At 35.5% G+C, this 22,041-nt stretch overlaps 1 protein-coding gene across 4 annotated transcripts in view; it reads right to left on the minus strand.

The window, feature by feature from the left end:
- TBC1D32 (TBC1 domain family member 32) overlaps nucleotides 1-22,041 on the minus strand; it is a 201,480-nt gene that overhangs the window by 139,857 nt on the left and 39,582 nt on the right. For all 4 annotated transcript variants that reach the window (XM_045499429.1, XM_045499431.1, XM_045499432.1 and 1 more), the window contains 6 exons: nucleotides 20,241-20,300; nucleotides 12,803-12,893; nucleotides 9,201-9,341; nucleotides 6,465-6,557; nucleotides 4,537-4,679; nucleotides 327-454 (listed from right to left, as the gene is read on the minus strand). In XM_045499429.1, coding sequence (XP_045355385.1) covers nucleotides 327-454; nucleotides 4,537-4,679; nucleotides 6,465-6,557; nucleotides 9,201-9,341; nucleotides 12,803-12,893; nucleotides 20,241-20,300 — 656 coding nt within the window. The remainder of the gene's footprint in view (nucleotides 1-326; nucleotides 455-4,536; nucleotides 4,680-6,464; nucleotides 6,558-9,200; nucleotides 9,342-12,802; nucleotides 12,894-20,240; nucleotides 20,301-22,041) is intronic.

Consider the following 22,041-nt stretch of genomic DNA (forward strand, 5'->3'; position numbering starts at 1 on the left):
TGTGTGGTTTGACTGGAATCAATCATGGGTGGTCTTAGAAGTCTGAAAGAGTACAAGGAGCAAAAACATCCCATATGGAATGAATCCTCCTATTCTTACTTTGAAGTTATTGACATCAGGCCTACTCTGCCTGTATAGTCCACAATCCTGGTTACTACTAGAATCTGGAGATCATCTACTATGTTGTTAGTGGCTCGTCAGAAACTAACTATCTAGAATAGTTACCCTGATTTTCATTATTACACATTGCATAACCTTTTGGAAACTTTGAATTAGATTGAGACAATATGCTAAAAATTCCACAAATTTAAAGCATAGACATGTACCTTTTTTCTCCAGAAGAGTTCATATTTTCTCCATAAAGAAGTAAGGTAAGTCCTTCTTCTATAGACGCTATTCTTGCCAATATATCAGCTATGTGAATTAAAGCGGTTTCAGAGCAATTTGGAGCAGTCTGTACATTAAAAAGATAACAAATCATAATTTTATGACATGTTAATACATCACAAACTAAAACTCAAGGGGGGTAGTGTAGTCTAACAAAGTTATATTACCACAACAAAAAGAGAGTTAATGATTGTTTGGTTGTGAATTATGTCTGAATTAAATGTGTCATTAGATTATATTCACTTAGCACAGTTGATAAGACAAATATATACAGGCTTTTTACCCGAACCAGTTATTGTTTATGAACACAGTTGAGGAACCTGCTGTTCCCATTACAGTTTTATATATATAATTCTATTTGACAGATGCAGTAGCTCCTATATTTCCACTTTGCTCTTTACTTCCCACTCACTGGATTCCTGAATATCCAAACTAATTTTTTTTATATATGGTTTCTAACAAACTGCCATCATTTCTAAGGAACATCACCCCTTCCTGCAATTGGCTGGGTCATAAATTATAGGTCTGAGTAAGGACAAGCAATTCATGGGATGGCCAATAGTGAATGATGTTATCTAATGAGGAAAACATGGCCTGAACCAATCATATTTCTTCACTTTTAATTGTAAATAGAAATACTAAAATATCTTTGCAAATTAGTACAAGGCAAATACTAGAGTCATATTAATGCTGGAGCCCATCTGGAAGTCTAAGTCTACTAAAATTCTGTTCTCTCTGGGGCCGACCTACTTGTCTGTACCTGCACAGCTGCCAATACACATATTCTCTATAAGAAATCTGAGTATCTAAACATTGCAACCAACATATCCTAATAAATTCAGTGAGTTAGCTTAACTAAGGAGTCAGGTATATTCACCTGAATATTTCATAATTATATTAGGCATTATTATACTATCTCTTACTTTCATATTAAGTATCTTTCTTAAAACAACTTCTCTGCCTGGAATACTTTCCTTCTCTCATACATACACCTTCTTTTAAAGAAAAAAAAAAATTGTTAAGTAATCTGTCTACCCAACATGGGGCTCAAATTTACAACCCTGAACTCTACTTACTGAATCAGTCAGGCACCCCCCTTACATACACCTTCTTAAACCTTTCTGCTCCTCATTCAGTATTTTAACAGTTTGTCTTTCCTATTAGAGTACGCTCCTTCAAAGAAAGGTATGGGTCTTAATCTCTTCTATATTTCAAACACCTAGCACAAGCCAGTGATACAGTAGTGGCTCAATGAGTGACGCTGAATGTTTTAATGTTAAATACAGAATGTCTACCATGTGCCAGAGGGCTGTTTCTTACTTTCAAGAATAATTCCAACGTAAGTACAGAAGTACATAACATGAGAATATAAGAGAAAGAAAGCTTTTCCAGGGAGAACTAGAAGTTTTAGGAGAAAAAAAAAAATAAACTATGGTCTGAAGAAAGGAATTTTTCACCTAGACCACTACTTTCCAGGGCAAGGGGAAAGCATACAAACATAGGGAAATATTGAAACCTTGTTCAAAAAATGCAAATAATCTCTTATAACTAAAATACATGGGAAAAAATAGGTAGGACACAACAGAAAACTTGACTAATGTCTAGTTAGACAGTCTGAAATGTATCTAGCAAGGAACAAGCAGGAAAACACCGTGACAGTCTTAGTGGCAATACAGAGGACAGGCTAGAAAGGTGAAAGACTGGAAAAAAAATTAGAAAATTATTTCAGTATTCCAAGCAAGGAATTATCAGAGCTTAAACAAAATCAGTAGCAGCAAGGATTAAAAGACATACATGGATTTTAGAGATATGTAGGAAAACAAGTCTTTAGGGCTTAATTACCAACGGAATGAAAAAAATGAGGAAGGAGTCTAGATATATAGCAGTCCTTTTTTTTTTTTTTTCCAACGTTTATTTTTTTTTGGGACAGAGAGAGACAGAGCATGAATGGGGGGGGGGGGGGCAGAGAGAGAGGGAGACACAGAATCGGAAACAGGCTCCAGGCTCTGAGCCATCAGCCCAGAGCCTGATGCGGGGCTTGAACTCATGGACCACGAGATCGTGACCTGGCTGAAGTCGACGCTTAACCGACTGTGCCACCCAGGCGCCCCAACATATAGCAGTCCTACTTACCACGCAGGGAAATGCAAGGAAGCTTAAAAAAGCTGAGCAAGAACAACAACAACAACAAAAAAAAAAAGAGACAGAGAGAGAAAGAAAAGAAGTGACAGGCCAAAAACTAATTTTTTTGAAAATGCGAGTTTGATTTTCACATGGAATAATTCAAAAAAGGTGTTCAACAGGTATCTAAAGACAAATCTGGAGCTGAAGAGATCTAAATTTAGAAGTTAACAGGGGCTCCAGGGTGGCTCAGTCAGTTAAGCTTCTGACTCCTAATTTCAGCTCAGGTCATGATCTCAAGGTTTGTGAAATCAAGCCCCACGTTGGGCTCCACGTTGTCAGCATGGAGCCTGATTGGGATACTCTCTCTCCTTCCCTCTCTGCCACTCCCCTGCTCACATGCATATGCTCTTTCTCAAAAATAAACCTTTTTAAAAGAAAAAAAAAAGCTAACTATGCATCTAATCATCAGAATTGGAGGAAATCATCTAGGAAAAGTGTACTGAGAGAAAACAAAGTGAACCAGATTCTGACTCACTGAAGACAGCAGAGACCTAGAAGGGGAGCCCTCAGAGGTGACAGAGAAGGAATCATTAGAAAGACAGGGATAAGAGTAATATATAGGACTTTAGGAAAGCCAGGTCAACAATTCTAGAAGTGGTCTACTGTGTTAATAATAATAGGTAAATAACAGTCTGAAAAGTGGTCAGTAATTAGTTAGAGGTTTAAGAAGTTATGAGCAACTGCAATCAAAGTAGCATCAATGATGTAGTGGAGATAAGATCATAATACGATGTTTGGAAACATGATGGAATAGAGGGAGCCAGGACAACAATGGCAGTCCAACATAATTAAAAGCTATCGTTAAAGAGACCAGATATTAGGTGGTAGCTAAAGACATGCATTGATGATCAAGAGCTTTTCTCATCCCAACCATGAGACAGATTCAGGCATATTTATAGGGAAAGGAAAGAAGCCAAAGGAAAATAAAAAGTTAAAGATATATGAAAGCAAAGACAAACAAAAACTCTGACACAAAATCCAAAAGCACATTTCTCAGCTCTAGTATATGGTTTATATTTCATATTACTATTGCTATTATTTATTACATTATTATATTATATACATTAAACTGTATTAGGAATTCTACTGGTTGTTCTCTATTTATCTTCCTAAGGCTGATCATAAAAATCAAAATTCTATCCCCTTAATTTCCTAGAATCCCATACTTTGTATCACATTCACATAAGTGTTTAATGTTTTCTGAATGAGCAATGAAGAATGAATACATAGATGGGTAAACAGTTCCCAGCCACTGAGGGGTGGGCAAAGGAGATGAAAACAGTAAAAACACTACAAAACACAGACCTAGAAGGGCAAAACCTTTAGCCTACTAAGATTTAAGTCATTCTCCCCAAAACTTAAGTCACAGAAGTGAACATTTAGCAGTATTGGTAGTGATACCAATTCTGCCACCTGTTAAATGTATAAATTTAAAATTACTCTGACCTTGAGTAATTTACTTCTTTCAGCCTCAGTTGTAAGGATTAAATTATATAACGTAAAGAAACAGTCCATACAAAACGTAAAGAGATATGAACATCCCAGTTCTGAACATGTAGAAGTTTTTTTTCTAAAATATTATTTCTTCATATAAAACAGAGCTGACTCTTCAGAAAAATAATCTAAAGGCTATAAAATTACTATCAAAACAAAACATTCACAAGATTTACTAATTTTACAAGACAAATAGCTTAATAACTTCTCTCAATCCTTATAATCAGATCTAGGCCTGACTAGAAAAAAAATTAAGATGTTATATGTATTTTCCCCCTACACTGTCAATAATGAATAAATCAACTGACTATGTAAACTATGATTTAATAGTAAATAAAAATTTATGTCAGCATAAAAGCATATAGGGAAAGATGATATAATAAATATTTCAAATACATGAAATTTAGAAATAAAGTCCCACTGAATATTCCCTAATACCCATTTAAGAGACCCTTTTTAGTAAATACCAACCTTAGTTCCTTTCATTAAGTTATGAATAGGCTGAAGAAGTGCCTCAACCACAGTGTTGTTATACAAGCATTCAATTGCACATTCTTTCTGATCACAGAGTATCTGAAGAACTTCAGTCACCATACTTGCAGGAGAGTAATTATCTGATAAAATAATAGTTCTCTTAGAAATTAGAACTTTAAACATTAAGAACTTAATATAGTTTATTTATGAGTTAGCCATTGCTGTTCCAAAAAGATCAACATCAAAGTTAAATAGTTAAAAACAAACAAACAATTACCCAACTCAATGCCCAAAGGATGATGTATTGCCAAATCATAACCTGAAACCTAAGGGAAGATCAATTAGCTTAATATATCCTCAAGTTAATTTTAAAGAAGTGAATGACAAATCTGAATTCTGAGAAACAACAGATGATCATCTGCTATTTGACATTAAATCACTGCTTAACAGTAAGGACGTGGTATGAAACAAATTTACAACTTTTCTCCTCCCAGCAAATATTTACTTGTATTCACTTTTTTTCTTAAAATATGCATTCAAGTGTTCATCCTGGTAGAAAATTAGAGTAAAACATGATCACCAAAAATGCAAAAAGGGGAGAAAATTCCTCAAATACTAATATACTACTACTTATATATATTACCATAAAACCAGTGAAATGAATGAGCACTGTAAAGATTCTCCTTTAAAATATGTACAAAAAACCACAAATATATATAAATCTAACAAATGGAATAGTCACTAAAATGAGTATGATATTTTTTGGTTTCATAAATCAATATATTTTCAGGTTATTTGACCTAATATACTCACAAAATACTGTTTTACAAGAAAGTAAGGAACCAAAAGTTAACGGCATAAGGTTTTAAGACAGACTATTAAAAGTAACACCAAAGTTCTTAATTTATGTTACAATATTCTTTCCTCCCTGAACACACTAAGACTTCAAGTCAACACTTGACAAAAAGAAATGAAAAGTGACCTTTTTCAATCAGTTCCAGACCCTGTTTGCAATGAGAGATATTATTGATGAGCATACAGCCATTTATTCATTCATTCTTTTATCTACTTACCAGTGCCTACTATGTGTCAGACATTGTGCTAGGCACTGTAGACATGCATAACTAAGACAAAAAATAGAAAAAAAAAAAAGTCCACTAGATGGTAAATCAAGCCACTGACAAGTAATTATAAGAAGGAACATTTTTAACATAAAAGAAACACAGTATGTTGTAGGAGCACTAAGCAGGAGGACCTAAGCTACATCTTTATAACACGGAAATGCTATAAAGGCAGAAAGAAGTTTGAGAGCCACTGTTAAGACTAATAAGCTGGTATAACTGCATAAATGAAACATACTAATTAATTGGTAGCTGCATTTAGCACTAACATATATGGCCAAAATTTGTTTTCCCTTTGATTAACTTGAACTCAGAATTTTGCAGCATTTCTACGGTAACTTCCAGGCTTAGAACATTGACTAAGAGTCGTTTTATTGAAAAATGAAGTTTCTGTTTTTGCTCTATTCTTTAATAAGAGAAGATCTGAAGTTTTAAATGTGACCTAAAACAAGCAGGCTGATCAAAACATCAGAAAAGTATAAAGGACAGAAAACAGCAAAGAAGAACACATTAGTACCTATCAATCAAACTTCCTTTAATAGCATTTCTTAAGAATGACATTAAAATTCTCAGCAAAATTGATTCTACATAAGAAGGAAATAAATTAGGAATATCTTAAAACATCAATAAACAAAATTAGATTTCATGGTTTACTCCAAGATCAATGCGATTTGTTATGAACAATACTGCATCTTAGGAAACCTCTTTACCAAACTAGGTCAGTCACTCAAAACATCTAGACAACAGAATATTAAGTATTTTTAGATATTTCTATTACTCTATTTAAAATAGAAGCAGAATTACCTAGATGTGCAGCAGATGTCATCTTTGGACAACTTGGTGAGTAATAGATAAGTTGGGTAAACAAAACCACAAGATCTGTAAGGGATACTAAATCTTCAAAAAGGAGAAAGAAAAAGATTATTTTCTAGTATATATTTACAACTTAAAAAAATTTAACTGAGTTTCCCATCCTCCTGAATTTTCAGAGATTGTGGTAAAATCAGTGAGAAGCAGGCTAGAACCCAAGACAGAAGACTCCAGAAAAACAAACTGCCTAATCTGTTTTGTCTAATGGCAAGTTAAAAGATGGCAAGGAAAATAATACAGTAGGTGCTATGTGAAGTTTTACCATTGATGTTGGACCAGTCACTTAATATAAACCTACCATAGGAAGATCTTCAATCTGATCAGGACTATGAATTTATTAGGAATGAGAAAATTCAGCTTAATGTGTTAGTGCAGCCAACTTATCTATATAGAACTGTGAAACAGGTGTCAAGCTTTTTCTAGTAAATATTTTAGGCTTAGTGGCCAAAGTGTTTCTGGTTCTGTTACAAACATGAAATTCTGATGTTGTAGCACTAAAGTAGCCACAGATAATCTGCAAATGAACTATTATGGTAATTTTCCAATAAGACTTTGCATCAAAATTTTATTTCACAGGTCACAAAATATTCTTGTAAGAATATAGAAACCATTCTTAGCTCATGAGCCATACAAAACAGTACCAGACTTGGCCCATGGGCTGTAATTCACCAAGCCCTGATGCAGAATCGTTACCTAAAGATTCTAGTGAACACACACGTAAAACTTAAATGCTGACATACACTAATACAGTAGAATAGAGCTCTCAAAACTGAATTTTGAGATGGCCTGTGACATTTGATAGGCCAAAAAGTCGATGTTAAAAGTCAACATAAAGTGCTAAATTATAGATGACAGACATATAAACTTCAGTTAAATACCTACAATAACATCACAGATTGTTTATTAATCTATTTCTGTAAAGTTCAATAATAACCCATAAAAATGGCAGCTCTTATCTTGAAAGTTCATTCTCTAAGTGCTCATTTATGCCTCGAGTTACACGTCTACAGAATATACAAGTACATAAAACAGTTTCTGTCAAGGAGCTCACAGCCAGCATAACCAAGGAGAAAAACTTAAGTAAAACAACTAGAGAACAGTACAGAAGTGTTCAAAGTGAAGATACTCCGTAACAGAATTGGCAAACAATAGCATTTATGGCCTAATTTTATAAGGCTTGCAAGCTAAAAATGTTTTGTTTTGTTTTACACTTTTCAAGGTACGTAAAGTGTGTCAAGGATCCCCAAACCATGCCCAGATTCAGTGATTTGGTAGGAGGACTCAATATATAGTTGTACTGCCAGCTACAATTTATCACGACAAAAGGATACAAAGCAAAAATGCATGAGGTGAAGTCCAAAACAAACCAGGTGCAAACATACAAGGGTCTTCTCCCAGGGGAGTCACACAAAATACACTTAATTCTTCCAACAACAAACTGTGACAACACATGTGAAATGCTGGCTACCAAGAAGCTCCCTAGAGACTCAGTGCCCAAGCTTTCCACGGGGGCTGATGACGTAAGCACCTTCTGCGTAGCAAATACCAGGATTCCAGACTCCCAGAATGACAGCAAATATTCAGCATGAACTATATTACGTGTACAAAGTGTTTACGTAGGCACAGTGGACCACTCTTAACAGTTCTGGGAACAGTGAGAAATCCAAGTTCCCACATGCCAGCTAGAGTGAAACCTTGCAAGAAGGCCTTCCTATGGATAGAGTCTCAGGCATGCTGTGATCATTATTTTGCACAAATGAGCAAGTGTATAAACAAATATACAGGATATTCAACAAAGACAGTATGTGGCTCACAAAACCAAAAATATTTGCTATCTGGCACATTATAGAAAAAGTTTGCTGATCTCTCGACTATATTCCTAGTATAAAGTTGTAAAGGAGGCAAAATAATAGCATGTGCTGAAGTTGACGGAGAAAGCTTTAAAAATAGAGCTTAGGGTAACATAGTAATATATCAAATGGTACAGGGCTTTGCAGTTTATAGAACAGTATTGTGGAGGTGCCTGGGTGGCTCAGTCAGTTGAGTGCCTGACTCTTGGTTTCAGCTCAGGTCTTGATTCCCCAGGTGGTGGGATCGAGCCCTGCATTGGGCTCTGTGCTGAGCATGGAGCCTGCTTGGGATATTCCCTCCCTCCCTGCTCCTCTCCTCTCCCCAATTTGTGCTCATGCTTACTCGCTGTCTCTAAAATAAAACAAAAACACAAATACAGTATTCTGAAAACTCATCTCTGACCATCACAAAAATTGTATGAGCTCAGCATCACTGATATTATTCCATTTTTATAGAGTAAAAAAACAGTGGTTATATGATTTTCCCCAAAGGTCACAGCCAGTTTATAAGAGAACTATAATTTAAATGAGGTCTTCTAGTTCTGAATCCAGATCTGGATTGTTCAATACATCTAGGATTTTGAAAGACAGGGGGAAATAAGGGAAGCAATAAAGGCTGAATAGAAAAAACTATAATGTAAGGAAAAGCACATACTGAAAAAAGGAATTGTAACACTTAAAGGTGTACAAGCCATCAGTAGACTAAAAGCCATGTTGCTACACACCCTAGAAGACACCATGCAAAATCTCCAAAGTTCAGCAATTCATAGCTCAACCACCTTACCAGCTAAACATATTTGTTTCTCCTAATTGTACATACCTTTTCTATTCTTCAGCTTTATAGGAAATAGCCGTCTGCCTTGTGTATAGATCAATAATCTTCCTAAAAGGCACAGTGAGTGAATGAAATAAATATATTGTAATTCTTGTCCTGAGTAGTAGAAGGTTTTCTGTTTGTTCCCTTAAAAGAGAAGCAAACAAATACATTTATTTTAATGTATTTTTTAGATAGTACCTATCTTCATTCCCTTCTGAACATTAAAGAGGGTTGCAGTCTATAATGAAGACTCTGATGGTATAAAAAAAAAAAGTTAATTATCTTTCCTAAGATCCTATAACACCTAAATCTCTGGGGAAAAGCATTCATCACAAATTTAAGCTCATGAAAGTGTAACATGCATACAGTGTTCATTCCAAAATAGCATAGGATTGTCAGAGTTATCACCTGTTATCAAGAGGAACTTCAAAAATAAGAAAGGGAGAAAGTCATTAGAAAATATCACTGTTTAAATTCTACCAATTAAAAGTTAATACTATGAAGACTATAACCATGTTAGTAAATAAAATTAGAATCTGTAAAATATATACACCTAAAATATATCATTCATTCATTCATCCATCCACACATTCAAGATCTCCTCAGTATCTGTTTTATATAAGACCTCGAACTATCTGATGTCAAAGAACAGTAAGAAACATGAAACTGGGCTTCCAATTCAGAGTACGGCAAATAGTCTAGTATGACCAGAGCTTGAGGAGGACAAGTGGCAGAGACAAGAGGCTAGCTGGTAGCAGGGGCAGATCACAGAGGACTAAGCTGCAGAAGGAATATGGGTTTTATTATAGAGGCAACTGAAATGATATTAAAGGGTTGTAAGCATGAAAGTAATCAAACACGCATGTGAAAAACTAACCCTGATGATAGCATAAAAGATAGATGGAAGAAGGTAAAGGCGTGAAATAAAACTAAAAACATCATGAGCAAAAGCATCAACAACAAAAATGGAGAAGAGCAGAAAGATAAATGTATAGAAAATTAAATCAATAGGCAGGCCTTAGACAGAACTACATGTGGACTGTGAAATAACAACAAAATCCTCAAGTTACTAACTCAACATCTGTGTAGACAGTGAATTTTTATTCTATTTAAGTAATTCTAAAGGGGAAAAGAGGGAGAAACCAGTAAAGATACAGAAGAAAGTGATTTTAGTCCTTGACATTTTAACATTAAAGTGCCCATGGAGCACCCAGAGATATTCTAAGTATGATATAAGCGTATGAATTTGAAATTCAGAAAAGTGGTGGACTGAAATATCAGGGTCATCATATACATATGTAGTACTTGAAACCATGATCCCCCAAGAGAGAATAGGTAGACTAAGAGGAGGAAAACAAGAGCAAAGGGCGAGTGCTCAGAGCGCCTGGGTGGCTCAGTTGGTTAAGCGTCCAACTTTGGCTCAAGTCATGAATTCAAGGTTCGTGGATTCAAGCCCCATGTTGGGCTCTGTGCTGACAGCTCAGAGCCTGGAGCCTGCTTTGGATTCTGTCTCCCTCTCTCTCTGTTCCTCCCTCGCTCTCTCTCAAAAGTGAATAAACATTAAAAAAAAAAAAAAAAAGCAAAGGGCAAAACCCTTGTGGGTACAAACATACCAAAAAAAAAAAGGCTTTCCAGTGAAATTATGATTCCTCACAATGATGAGAAAATATAAGAAAGAATGGTTGAAAAGTAAATAGGAGGTAAAGAAATGGGGCCTGGATATATTTAGGATACTTAGAAGAGTTTTCTCTGCAGGGAAGCAGGGAAGTAAGATACAGGTGAACTGGTTCAGGTTTCTATTTGAAAGATACATAAGCAGGTTCAGAGTATGCAGGGGAAGGTACCAACAAAAAGGGAGACACAATAACAAGCGAAGCAATGTCCCCTTTCTAAAACAGGAACAAAACCCCAAAGAACATCAGAGAGGAATAAAATCAAGAACAAAGATCAATCTGGAAAAGAATACTTCTTCAGTGCAGCCCAAAGAAAGGGAATATTGATAAGGACATATAAACATGCATTGTATGCTTAGAAGAAGGACATCTGGGGAATTCATCTCTGTAAAGTTCTGCTTTTCTTAGTGAAGTGGGATGCAAGGTCTCCTCTTGAGAGAAAAGTAGGCCAGAGCAGAGCAGGATCCATGCTAAAACTGGCGAAAGCTTGCAATAACTATTATGGACACTGCAGAAGGAAAATCTAAGAGGATGCAATAAACATAGCAGCTATGGTTAGAAAAGTATGTATGTGCACTAATTATATCACTAATGCTGTCTGCTCAATTTCCTGAAGACCAAAGAAGATGAAAGACAGAACTGATCTAAAGACAAGCAACTGCAGACAAGAAACTCAGAGAAAGAGCAAGGATTTTGAAAGAAATGGTGGGGGCGGGCGGGACATGAAGCATCCCAGGTCTTCACTAGATAGGGAAGAGAGGAAATTCATGATGTCCTGGTAGTAGTAGGGAGAGAAAAAAAAAAAAAGCCCTAGAGTATTTTAATACCAAGAAAATTTTTAAATACATAAATTTAAAAGGAGAGAGGTTTATATAAACTTATCTTTTTCCTTCTCTTGAAGAATAAATTCTAGCTCCTGTACTTCCTCCTCTAGTACAAAATGCTAGTTTTTGAAACCCACTAATTACAGGTCTTTGACCATTTTTTCTTGCTTGAGTTATAGAATTTACCTGAAGATAAAAAAATAAGATCTTCATATTCTCAGAGTACTATTTGCTTAGAGAAGTGACATAAGAGAATGATAAAAGATTAACAGAAGTGTATAGACACTGGTATGCAGAAAAATCTTACTATAAAAGAATATTCATTTTATTCCTGAGATGAGGTTCAATAGAGCAATTAAGGCCAGATTATGAAACATCTAGGGTATTTTAACTTTTTAAATTGTATTTATTTTTGTAATTTACATCCAAATTAGTTAGCATTTAGTGCAACAATGATTTCAGGAGTAGATTCCTTAATGCCTCTTACCCATTTAGCCCATCCCCCCCTCCCACAACCCCTCCAGTAACCGTCTGTTCTCCATATTTAAGAGTCTCTTATGTTTTGTCCCCTTCCCAGTTTTTCTATTATTTTTGCTTCCCTTCCTTTATGTTCATCTGTTCTGTGTCTTAAAGTCCTCATATGAGTGAAGTCTTATAATGTTGGTCTTTCTCTAATTTTGCTTAGCGTAATACACATCTAGGGTATTTTATAGCTCGGACAGGATAAGCAGAGAGGAATCACAGGGTGGGTTATCTAATAATAAAACAATATTTTACAGAAATGCTCCCCCTCCTAAAATGCATAAGGACAAATAAATGACTACTATACCAGAGGAAAGAATAAGCAGTATATTATTGCAGTGTAACAGATTAGGACATATACTCTAGTATAAGTTGAAGAACTTCAGATGTAAGAAGAACATCGATAACAGCTCCACATTGGAAATTAAAATTATCATTGTGATGTAGTTTTTAAATTTGTGAAAATATTTTATATTAGCAGAAGTGGTCTAATTTACTATGCTACTAACCATTAAAAATAAGTTACTAAGCTACTAAGCTAAGAGGTCATTTTTAAAAGTATGTAACAGAAAAAAACAATACTTACCACAATGCTTTGAATGACCCAAAATCTCATCGATTTTCATGGCCTCACACAACTCAAAGTACTGAACACACTGCTGAACTGCTGTAGTTATCTAATAAAATAATAACTTATTAATTCTAGAAATTTGTAGCCCCCAATTTCAAGTAGTAAAAAAAAAAAAAGTTAATCAATGTTATAAAAATATGCTGAGAAAAATATTTAACAAAAGTATTTAAAATAATACTTTTCCAGTCCACAGAAGCTCAACTTCCCCACTTACATTTTAAGTATGGCATCATTCCGGAAAACACCAAAAATACTTGAAGACCAACAATATTGCTATACTGTCAGTGTAAATGGACAAAGATAGATACATACTTCATAGTGAGAGATGCAAAAGTTCTGTGACCATGACTTTAAGAACGCTCTTGCCAATACCCCTTACAGGTATTGCCTTCGAGACTTGTCTTCCTATCATACCAGCAAAATATGAACTAGATCAAGCCTTCACTTCCATCTCGGATACCAGCACTGATGAAAACTGATAAAGAAAAATCTTCTAATTCAAAGAACAATGACAACAGAAAATGATTTCCAGCCTGTACTGAACCCAGTCATTCTCCTAGGAGTCTCCATTCTACCTCCTTCTCCCATTCTCCCCACATAGACTTTTTCAAATCCCCTCCCCTTTCCCTTGGATGTACCCACTTCCAGTACATGTCCTCTCATTCTAGTTCTCAAAATGGAGGCCACCATGAGATAAGGAGTAATAATTGTTACACTGGCAATAAAGAGATTGTTGATGACCCTGAAAAGATCAGTTTCATGAGAGTTTGGGGAATAAGCCAAACTGTAATGGAAAAAAAAAAAAAAAAGAACCAACAAAGTAGACGCAGTTGGTATAACTTTCATTTTCAGGAAGGCTGGCTGTAAAGAAGGAATAAAAAAAATACAGCAACCTTTGGTGTACAAAATAGAGTCAACACTGAATTCTTTTTCAAGTTAGAAGGGTATGATCATGCTTAGATGTTATTGGAAGAAGCCAGCAGAGAAGAAGAGTTTGACTATATAGGAGAGACAGAGGAGAGTGGATAGAAAAAAAGTATCTAAGAGACAAGCAGACAGAATCTAAGGGGAAGGAAGGATTAAGTTTTCAATGGGAAAAAAGATGAAGATTGTGTGGACAGAGGCAAGTTCATAGTTGTGGTGTCAATGAATTGATGGATTTCCCAGTCTCATTTGTATGGCCTCAGTTTTATGCAGAAAGGAGTTAATATGGCAGGACTTCCATTGTAAGAAATGCCTGCTTGCAAAGTTTGACCCTGACTCCATCTGGGAGGTTATCTCAAGAGGAAATTCCAAGAACTGATAAGAAGGGCTCTCTGTACCTAAATAGTGTGTACAAACAATGAGATTTATGCTCAACACCTGCTTTCCTTCTGGGAGTCTGAAATCCTGGTATATGCTAGGCAGAAGATACCTACATAATCAATCCCCAATTTAAAAAAAGGGGGTTGGGGGCAGAGTCTTTAATGAGTGTCTCTGGAGGACATTTCACATGAGCTATTATAATGATGCTGGAGGAATTAAGTGGAGTCACATCAGGACTCCACTGTGGGGGACAGAGCAAGAACTCTTGGAAGCTTAAGGTTGGTATCCTCCAGACTTCACCCAAAGCTCCTTTTCCCTATGTCAATTTCTTTGCATACTTTTTTTGTTACAATCATAGCTGAGAGTACAACTATCGTTGAGTCCTACTAGTCCTCCAGCAAATCATCAAATCTGAGGGGTGGTCTTGCAGACCTCCTCCGATATCTGTCTTATCTAAATCAAACTTTAGAGATCCAGATCAAAATGAAACTGCCTCTTGAAAATCTCGATCTCAAACTTGTATAAAATCTAAAGTTTTACCTTTCCCCAAATTCTTCCTATATTCCTCCTCCTGTGTTACTTCTCTCAATGAATGATATTAATCACTCAATGAAGTCCTTACCCATCCCCTATTTTAAAAACCAAGTCCTCTAAACCCTATATTCTAAAAATAACAGTACTTGGGGTGCCTGTGGCTCAGTCAGTTAAGCATCTGACTCTTGATTTCAGCTCGGGTCACGATCTCATGGTTCCTGAGTTTGAGCCCTGCATCGGGCTCTGGGCTTACAGCATGTAGCTTGCTTGGGATTCTTTTGTTTCCCTCTTTCTGCCCCTCTTCCTCCTCTTCCTGCCCTTCTTCCTCCCCTCCTCCTCCTTCTTCTCCCTCTCTCTCAAAAATAAATGTAAAAAAAATAAAAAATAAAAATAAAAACAATAGTACTCCCGATTCCATATATTTAACCCAATTCATGCTGCCACAGACTAAACTCATGTTTCGTTCATCTTTTGCTTGGATGAATCCTCTTCATCTTTTTGCTTCAACATTTCTCTATCTTCATCTAGCACCTTCAACCCATTTTCAAAATTTTCCAAAGCCCTAATATAATGTCACTTGAGTACTTAACCTATCAGTGGCTCTAATATAAAAGCCTCTAATATAAAAGCCAATCTCCTAAATTTGACATATTATATAGAAAAACTAAGATCAGACATTAGTTTCATTCTTCTTGGATACCTCCATCCCAGCCATACACACACGCACAAACACAGAAATACATCTACCTCTGTAAAACTCAGTCACCAAAAGTCAATTCAACATATGACCAATGACCAATTAATCAAAAGCAAATGCACTCAAAACCTCACTAAATCAACACAGTTAAAACTGAAGCACTGTGGGGCGCCTGGGTGGCGCAGTCGGTTGAGCGTCCGACTTCAGCCAGGTCACGATCTCGCGGTCCGGGAGTTCGAGCCCCGCGTCAGGCTCTGGGCTGATGGCTCAGAGCCTGGAGCCTGTTTCCGATTCTGTGTCTCCCTCTCTCTCTGCCCCTCCCCCGTTCATGCTCTGTCTCTCTCTGTCCCAAAAATAAATAAACGTTGAAAAAAAAAAAAACTGAAGCACTGTGAACAGACATTTACAACAAACTCAACACTTGTACTTCTAAAAGGAAAACGACTAAAAATTTCCCTTAAATAGGTCTATTTTTATGGAATTACACACTGCCCCAGGCATGAGTACATCAACTGTCACAGTCCCAATTTAAAATATCCAAGTGATTTTCAAACAACATTATTACTTAAATTAGCATTCAGAGAACCAACTTTCAGGAAATTTCCTGTGTCCAGTCACAAAATATGTAGAGTTTCTAAATGTGCTTTGTGTTTTCCTAAGCCTAAGCCTTTAAACATGCTATTCTGCTGCCCTGACATATTTTCCTGCCACAACCTTAACCACACCCCTTCTCTTTTCCAGCATAACACCTACTCATTAAGAACAAAAAATTTCCACATAATCCTAGTAAAAAGCTGACTGTTCCACAAATAATAAACATCATAACCGAATTTAAATTTATTTAGCAAATTGATGACAAATCTATATAACCCATGATAACAGGTATCTGGAATAACAAGTTTAAAACCTTGTAAATCAATACATGTCAACACATCTGAAAAATATATTTCTGAAATCCAACCCATCAGTGTTAGCCCCTTGCTGCTGCAAAATGAGCTAACAACAAGAGAAACACTCCAGGAAATATGTTTGTAGAAGCCAGTCAGTCAGCAACAATCTCACCCGAGCTGCCATCCTTCCACTGCTGGTATGAACTACTCTCACCTCTGAAAGTCTACCAATTTCTGAGTTCTAAGCTTTCCCCAAAACCTTGGAAGATTAAAAATCTGCTTTGCCTAACTTAAGCAATAAATTTGGCTTTATGTGTTATTTCAGATATTCAACAGCAGTCTTAATCCTTGACAATTCTAGTGCTTCCATCCAGATTACCTTGAAGGCTCACACTTGGTGGCATTCTAAGGGATCCCCAGATAAAGAATGTTCACTGGGCCCCCCCCCGAGTCCCAAACTCTGATAGTCCTTCAGATCTATGACTATGTGAGTTGGCCTCAACAATCTGAGCTCAGACTTGCTTCATTGAGTATTCATTGCTAAATTATTTGTTATCTTAAGATTTATGACATAAGTCTTTCTAGAAAGTAGCTTTTGTTTTGCAGGGGCACCATTTGGTAAATATTTATGCTATTAACCAGCTTATTCTTCTGTGTTTGCTTTACTTTTGTTATTTACACAGTCTTAACTCCTGTTTTATTTTGGTTTATCTTGCATCTACTGAATATACAAAAGACTGTTCCATAGAGAACAGAAGGAGGGATAGTCTAAAAAGTCTCTAATCCAGTGAATCAAATCCAAGCCAGCCCTGAGATTCCTGGCTACCAGCAACAAATTCATGCAAAAGCAACTAGTCAAATTGCCTTGGGAATCCTACAAAAATTTCAAAAGGATACTCCAACTTGTCAATTCATGTAACTGATCATATATAGTTCTCACTAGCTTCTGCTTTATCAGAACCTGAGACATCATTCATAAACTTTTGGGCAAAAGTGTGTTTCATGTTTGTCTAAATTTAAGCTTCAACCTCCTTCTGATAGAACTCCTACTTCCTGGATGAACTTATTCTTAAAATCCTAGCTCTTACACAGACCCTGGTAAACAGGAACAACCAAAAATGAATTACAACAATACCAGTATGAGTAATTTCTGACATGACAAAATAAATACTTCAGAGCAGCTCTAAAATAGGAGACAAAAGAGCAAAACCTAGTCAGTTTCCTCAGCTGATAACTCAAAATATAATCTCCAAGATGGTCTTTCAAAAAGGCTATTTAGTTCGCTTCCATTCAAACCTTCAGAAATCCATCCTTCCAGTGCCCATCCCTACCCAGCTTTATCTTCACCAACCACTTCTGTTCCTTCCCCTTTCCCCTTGCTTCTTAAATATTGCACCTTTTATTATTTAGAAAAAGGTAACAAAACAAAAAAAGGCACATGCTCAGGAGAGAAAACAACCACATTATATAATATCCCCTTTAAACTGAAGCAGAAAGCAAATTTATAGTAGGAAAAAATTATACAAAATTTATACAAATTTATAGTAGGAAAATTTAAACAATAGTCTTGTTTAAGAGTCTAATTTAAGAGTCAAATTGAGGGTATAAAGAATGATTTTCCTAAACTCCAGGAAAACAAAAATTTGCTGTAAAATTCAGGATTTTATTTGATACTTATTCTCCTGTACTATCAAACACATACCAGCCTTAATTGCTAAACCATAAGATGGAGGGAGGTTAAAAAACAGGGTACATGAAAAACCCAGGGAGAATTGAAATAACCTGTCAATATTTTTTAAATGACTTTGAGAGAGCAAGAAAAAAAGGAAATACACTACATAAAGCCATTTCAAAAGCTATGCACTTCAGGGTAGACTGGACAAAGAATGAAGATATTAAAAATAAAAGATTAAATATTTGTGCTGATAGACCAAATGTTTTTCAACTAGTTCGTGACTTTACAATGCTATGGAAATAACGTTCTCAATTTTCTCAGCTCTTAAAAATCAACAGCACATACATAAATTGTGTTGTCTAACACTACCTACTTAAAATTTCATAAACGTCATAAATATAGAATAGAATAGAATTACATCAAGTGGCTTCTAACCATGTATTAGTTCTAAGTTACAATTAAAGTTAAAAATACCCAGCTTCTCGGGTTCCTGAAATTCATCCCAAGTTTTCAGTAGCCACATATATCTAGTGGCCACTCTACTGGACAATGCAGATATTCCAGTGTTGTAGAAAATGTTATCAGAGTGCACAGAGGAGAAGCTAAAGGAAATGCTTTAGCAGGACATCGTGCTAAGCAGGCTGCTGTGACTCAAGTCCTCACGCAAGGAACTCTTACAAAGCAAAAGGAAAATGCATGGAGTGGTCTTAAAGTTTCCACTGTAGACGTCCAAAATCTGATCCTCAATTCTGAAAAGTGGAGATAGATCTTGTATCCATTTTCCCCAAGGTTTCCTTTCAAAAGTTGGGCCATGTTTGCTTTAAAACTTATACACACACACACACACACACACACACACACACACAGTCTTTACATATTTTGTAGGTTCAGGAAAGTTTTTAAGAGAATATGAGGTTTAAGTCGGAATCTCATGCAAGTTTGACCAATTATGTATAAGAAATACTTGATTCAGTTGATAAAATACGTAAGTTGTTTATAATAAAGTAACTATTTTCAGACTAAAAATTGATTATGGTATAATTAACTCTTAAAAATCTGTTCCTTATTTCAAAAGTTAATCTATAAGAAACATTTGCAATATTTCCACCCAAGCCCCTATGACAGCAACAATGAGTTATAGGGAGAGGGGAATCATTGGGTTTTCCCCCTTTCTCTATTTTAACAAGATCAGTTTGTGTTCATATGGCAACAAATTTTCATTTAAAATGGGAATGGGAGGGAAAGGAGACGTGGAAGGATTTTATTTCAAGTCATTAAACATTTTTAAACACTTATTACCTCTACAAATAAACTCCTGTTCTATTCAACATCCCTCTCTCTCTCTTCTGAAACTCAGTTCTCTTGATTCTCAAACACAAAACAAGTTTTCTTTTTTCATTTTATGCTCTACTGCATTCACCCAGAAATTCACAACTCTAGGACCATTTCCCTTCTCCTGACTTTTAAACTCAAGATTCTAACTACATAAATCATATTTATCATTTCAAAGTCCTATTAGAACTTTTAAAGTATTTTAATAAATTTCACATTTCATGTTTGTTATTAGACTTGATTTATTTTCAAGTCTTTACACATTATTCCACTGATAGCAATAAACGTGGAACATTTTGCTAATATATTTTATAGTTTTAGTTTTTATTTGATGTAACTTGAATTAATTTTTGTAAATGCAAAAGCACATATCATTCTGAGTTTTTAATACAACTTTCAGTCCAGAGCATGGGTATATTTTATAGAACTAACTCCCCTACAAATACCTGACCTGAATTAAGTCACAATACTTAAAAATAGGGCTTGTTTCAACTTGCTTGTTAGCATCCCAATTTACGACGTAATTATGTATTTCCTAAATGTTATCCTATTACTCAATTCTATACTTTTATCCTTTTATATGTCACAAAATGGTAGTTTAAAAAAAAATCACATAAAAGAGGAATTGTTTCAGGGTGCCAGGGTGGCTCATTCGGCTAAGCATCCAACTCTTGATTTCAGCTCAGGTCATGATCTCATGGTTCATGGGTTCGAGCCCCGTGTCACGCTATGCACGGACAGCATGGAGCCTGCTTGGGATTCTCTCTCCCTCTGTCTCTGGCCCTCCCCAGCTCACACACACATGCATGCTCTCTCTCGTAATAAATAAACATTTATAAAAAGGGGGGGGGGAATTATTTCATGATCCAAGATAAATTATCAACTTTGCACATTCAACTTATTACATCATGTATCTTTTTGTGATATTATTTCTCAACATAAGGACAGAAACAGACTTACCAAAGATTTATATTTCTTTTCAAGAAGTCTTAGTACTGCAGTTCTGCTATAATATGCATGCTAAAATTAGGAGAAAATGATATTTAATATTCAAGCTATACCACTCAAAGTCTATTTTTCCCGAATCATTTCCAATAACATGAATTACCAATAACAGTTTGAAATTATTGTAATCAGTACAAAATAGGTTTTTCTATGTACAATGGATTATGAGCATAGCAATTACCAGAATGCAAATGGTATGAAAAGAACCGTAGATCATTTATTGACAGACAAGTAGAAAAATATTCTATCCCTCAACTGCAACCAGTTTCCATGTTGTTACTTTAAAACCATTATCAACACACATATCAGAAGGAAAGGAAAGACACAAAAGCCGGGGTGAGGAAGATCACAACCGTCACAATGAAGGATACTGTACTATCTACATATGCAGAAATTTGCCAGGCTTGAAATGCTCTGAAGCAATAGTATCTTAATCACTTACTGCCAATCATGTATTTTAAATAATTCAAAGTGCCAAAAAAATAATTATCTCCTTAGAACTAAATATAGTGGGATTAAAACATACTTTTTATGCTTTCCACAAAGGGGAGAATATAAATGTTATTAAATTATATTAAATATAATATAAATTATATTTTTAAAAATTTATTGTCAAGTTAGCTAACATACAGTGTATACAGTGTGCTCTCGGTTTTGGGGTTAGATTCCTGTGATTCATCCCTTACGTACAACACCCAGTGCTCATCCCAACAAGTGTCCTCATCAATGCCCATCACCCATTCCCTCCCTCCCCCACCCCCGCAATCAACCCTCAGTTTGTTCTCCACATTCAAGAGTCTCTTATGATTCGCCTCCCTCTCTGTTTGAAATTATTTTTTCCCCTTCCCTTCCCCCACTGTCTTCTGTTAAGTTTCTCAAGTTCCACATATGAGTGAAAACATATCTTTCTCTGACTGAATTATTTCACTTAGCTTAATACTATCCAGTTCCATCCACGTTGTTGCAAATGACAGGATTTCATTTTTTCTCATTGCCAAGTAGTATTCCATCATATATATAAACCAAATCTTCTCTATCCACTCATTAGTTGATGGACATTTGGGCTCTTTCCATAATTTGGCTATTGTTGAAATCACTGCTATAAACATTGGGGTACATGTGCCCCTATGAATCAGCACTCCTACTTTTGACTATGTTCTGAAAAGAAATCCTCATAGTGCATCCCTTAGACCAGAGTCACTACACCAAATTCCCAGGCCAAGTTCAGCTGCCACCTGATTTGGTACATAAAGTTTTATTGGAATAGTTACATCCATTCATTTATATATTGTCTAAGGATGCTTTGGGGTTACAACAGAATTGAATAGGTGCAGGGACAGTACAGTCCACAAAACCAAAAATTTATTGTCTGTCCCTTTAAGAAAGTCTGCCAACCTCTGACTTAGATGAGTGTAGGATAATGTAATGAATTTTCATTAATACTAGAACACAGGAGCTAATTTATATATATATATATATAAAATTTTCTGTTGGTTAGTGTTTCTGTGATCTGCTGCATACTCTTGAGAATCAAGTACTGACAATAAAATATGTTAAGTGAAAAAATGTATTAACAGAATAAGATTTGTTAAAGATCTAAACCAATAAATTTAAAAGTGTATATAATGTAACTACATAAACCAAAATCTTAATAGTTATCCCTGTGTTGTAGAAATTCAATATGTGCTTTTACATATTTTGTATACTTTCTATAATAAAGGTATAATTTGATAACTAAAAATTAAGAATAAAGTGT

This window comes from Leopardus geoffroyi, chromosome B2 (assembly GCF_018350155.1).
Source record: "Leopardus geoffroyi isolate Oge1 chromosome B2, O.geoffroyi_Oge1_pat1.0, whole genome shotgun sequence".
Taxonomy (NCBI): Eukaryota; Metazoa; Chordata; class Mammalia; order Carnivora; family Felidae; genus Leopardus; species Leopardus geoffroyi.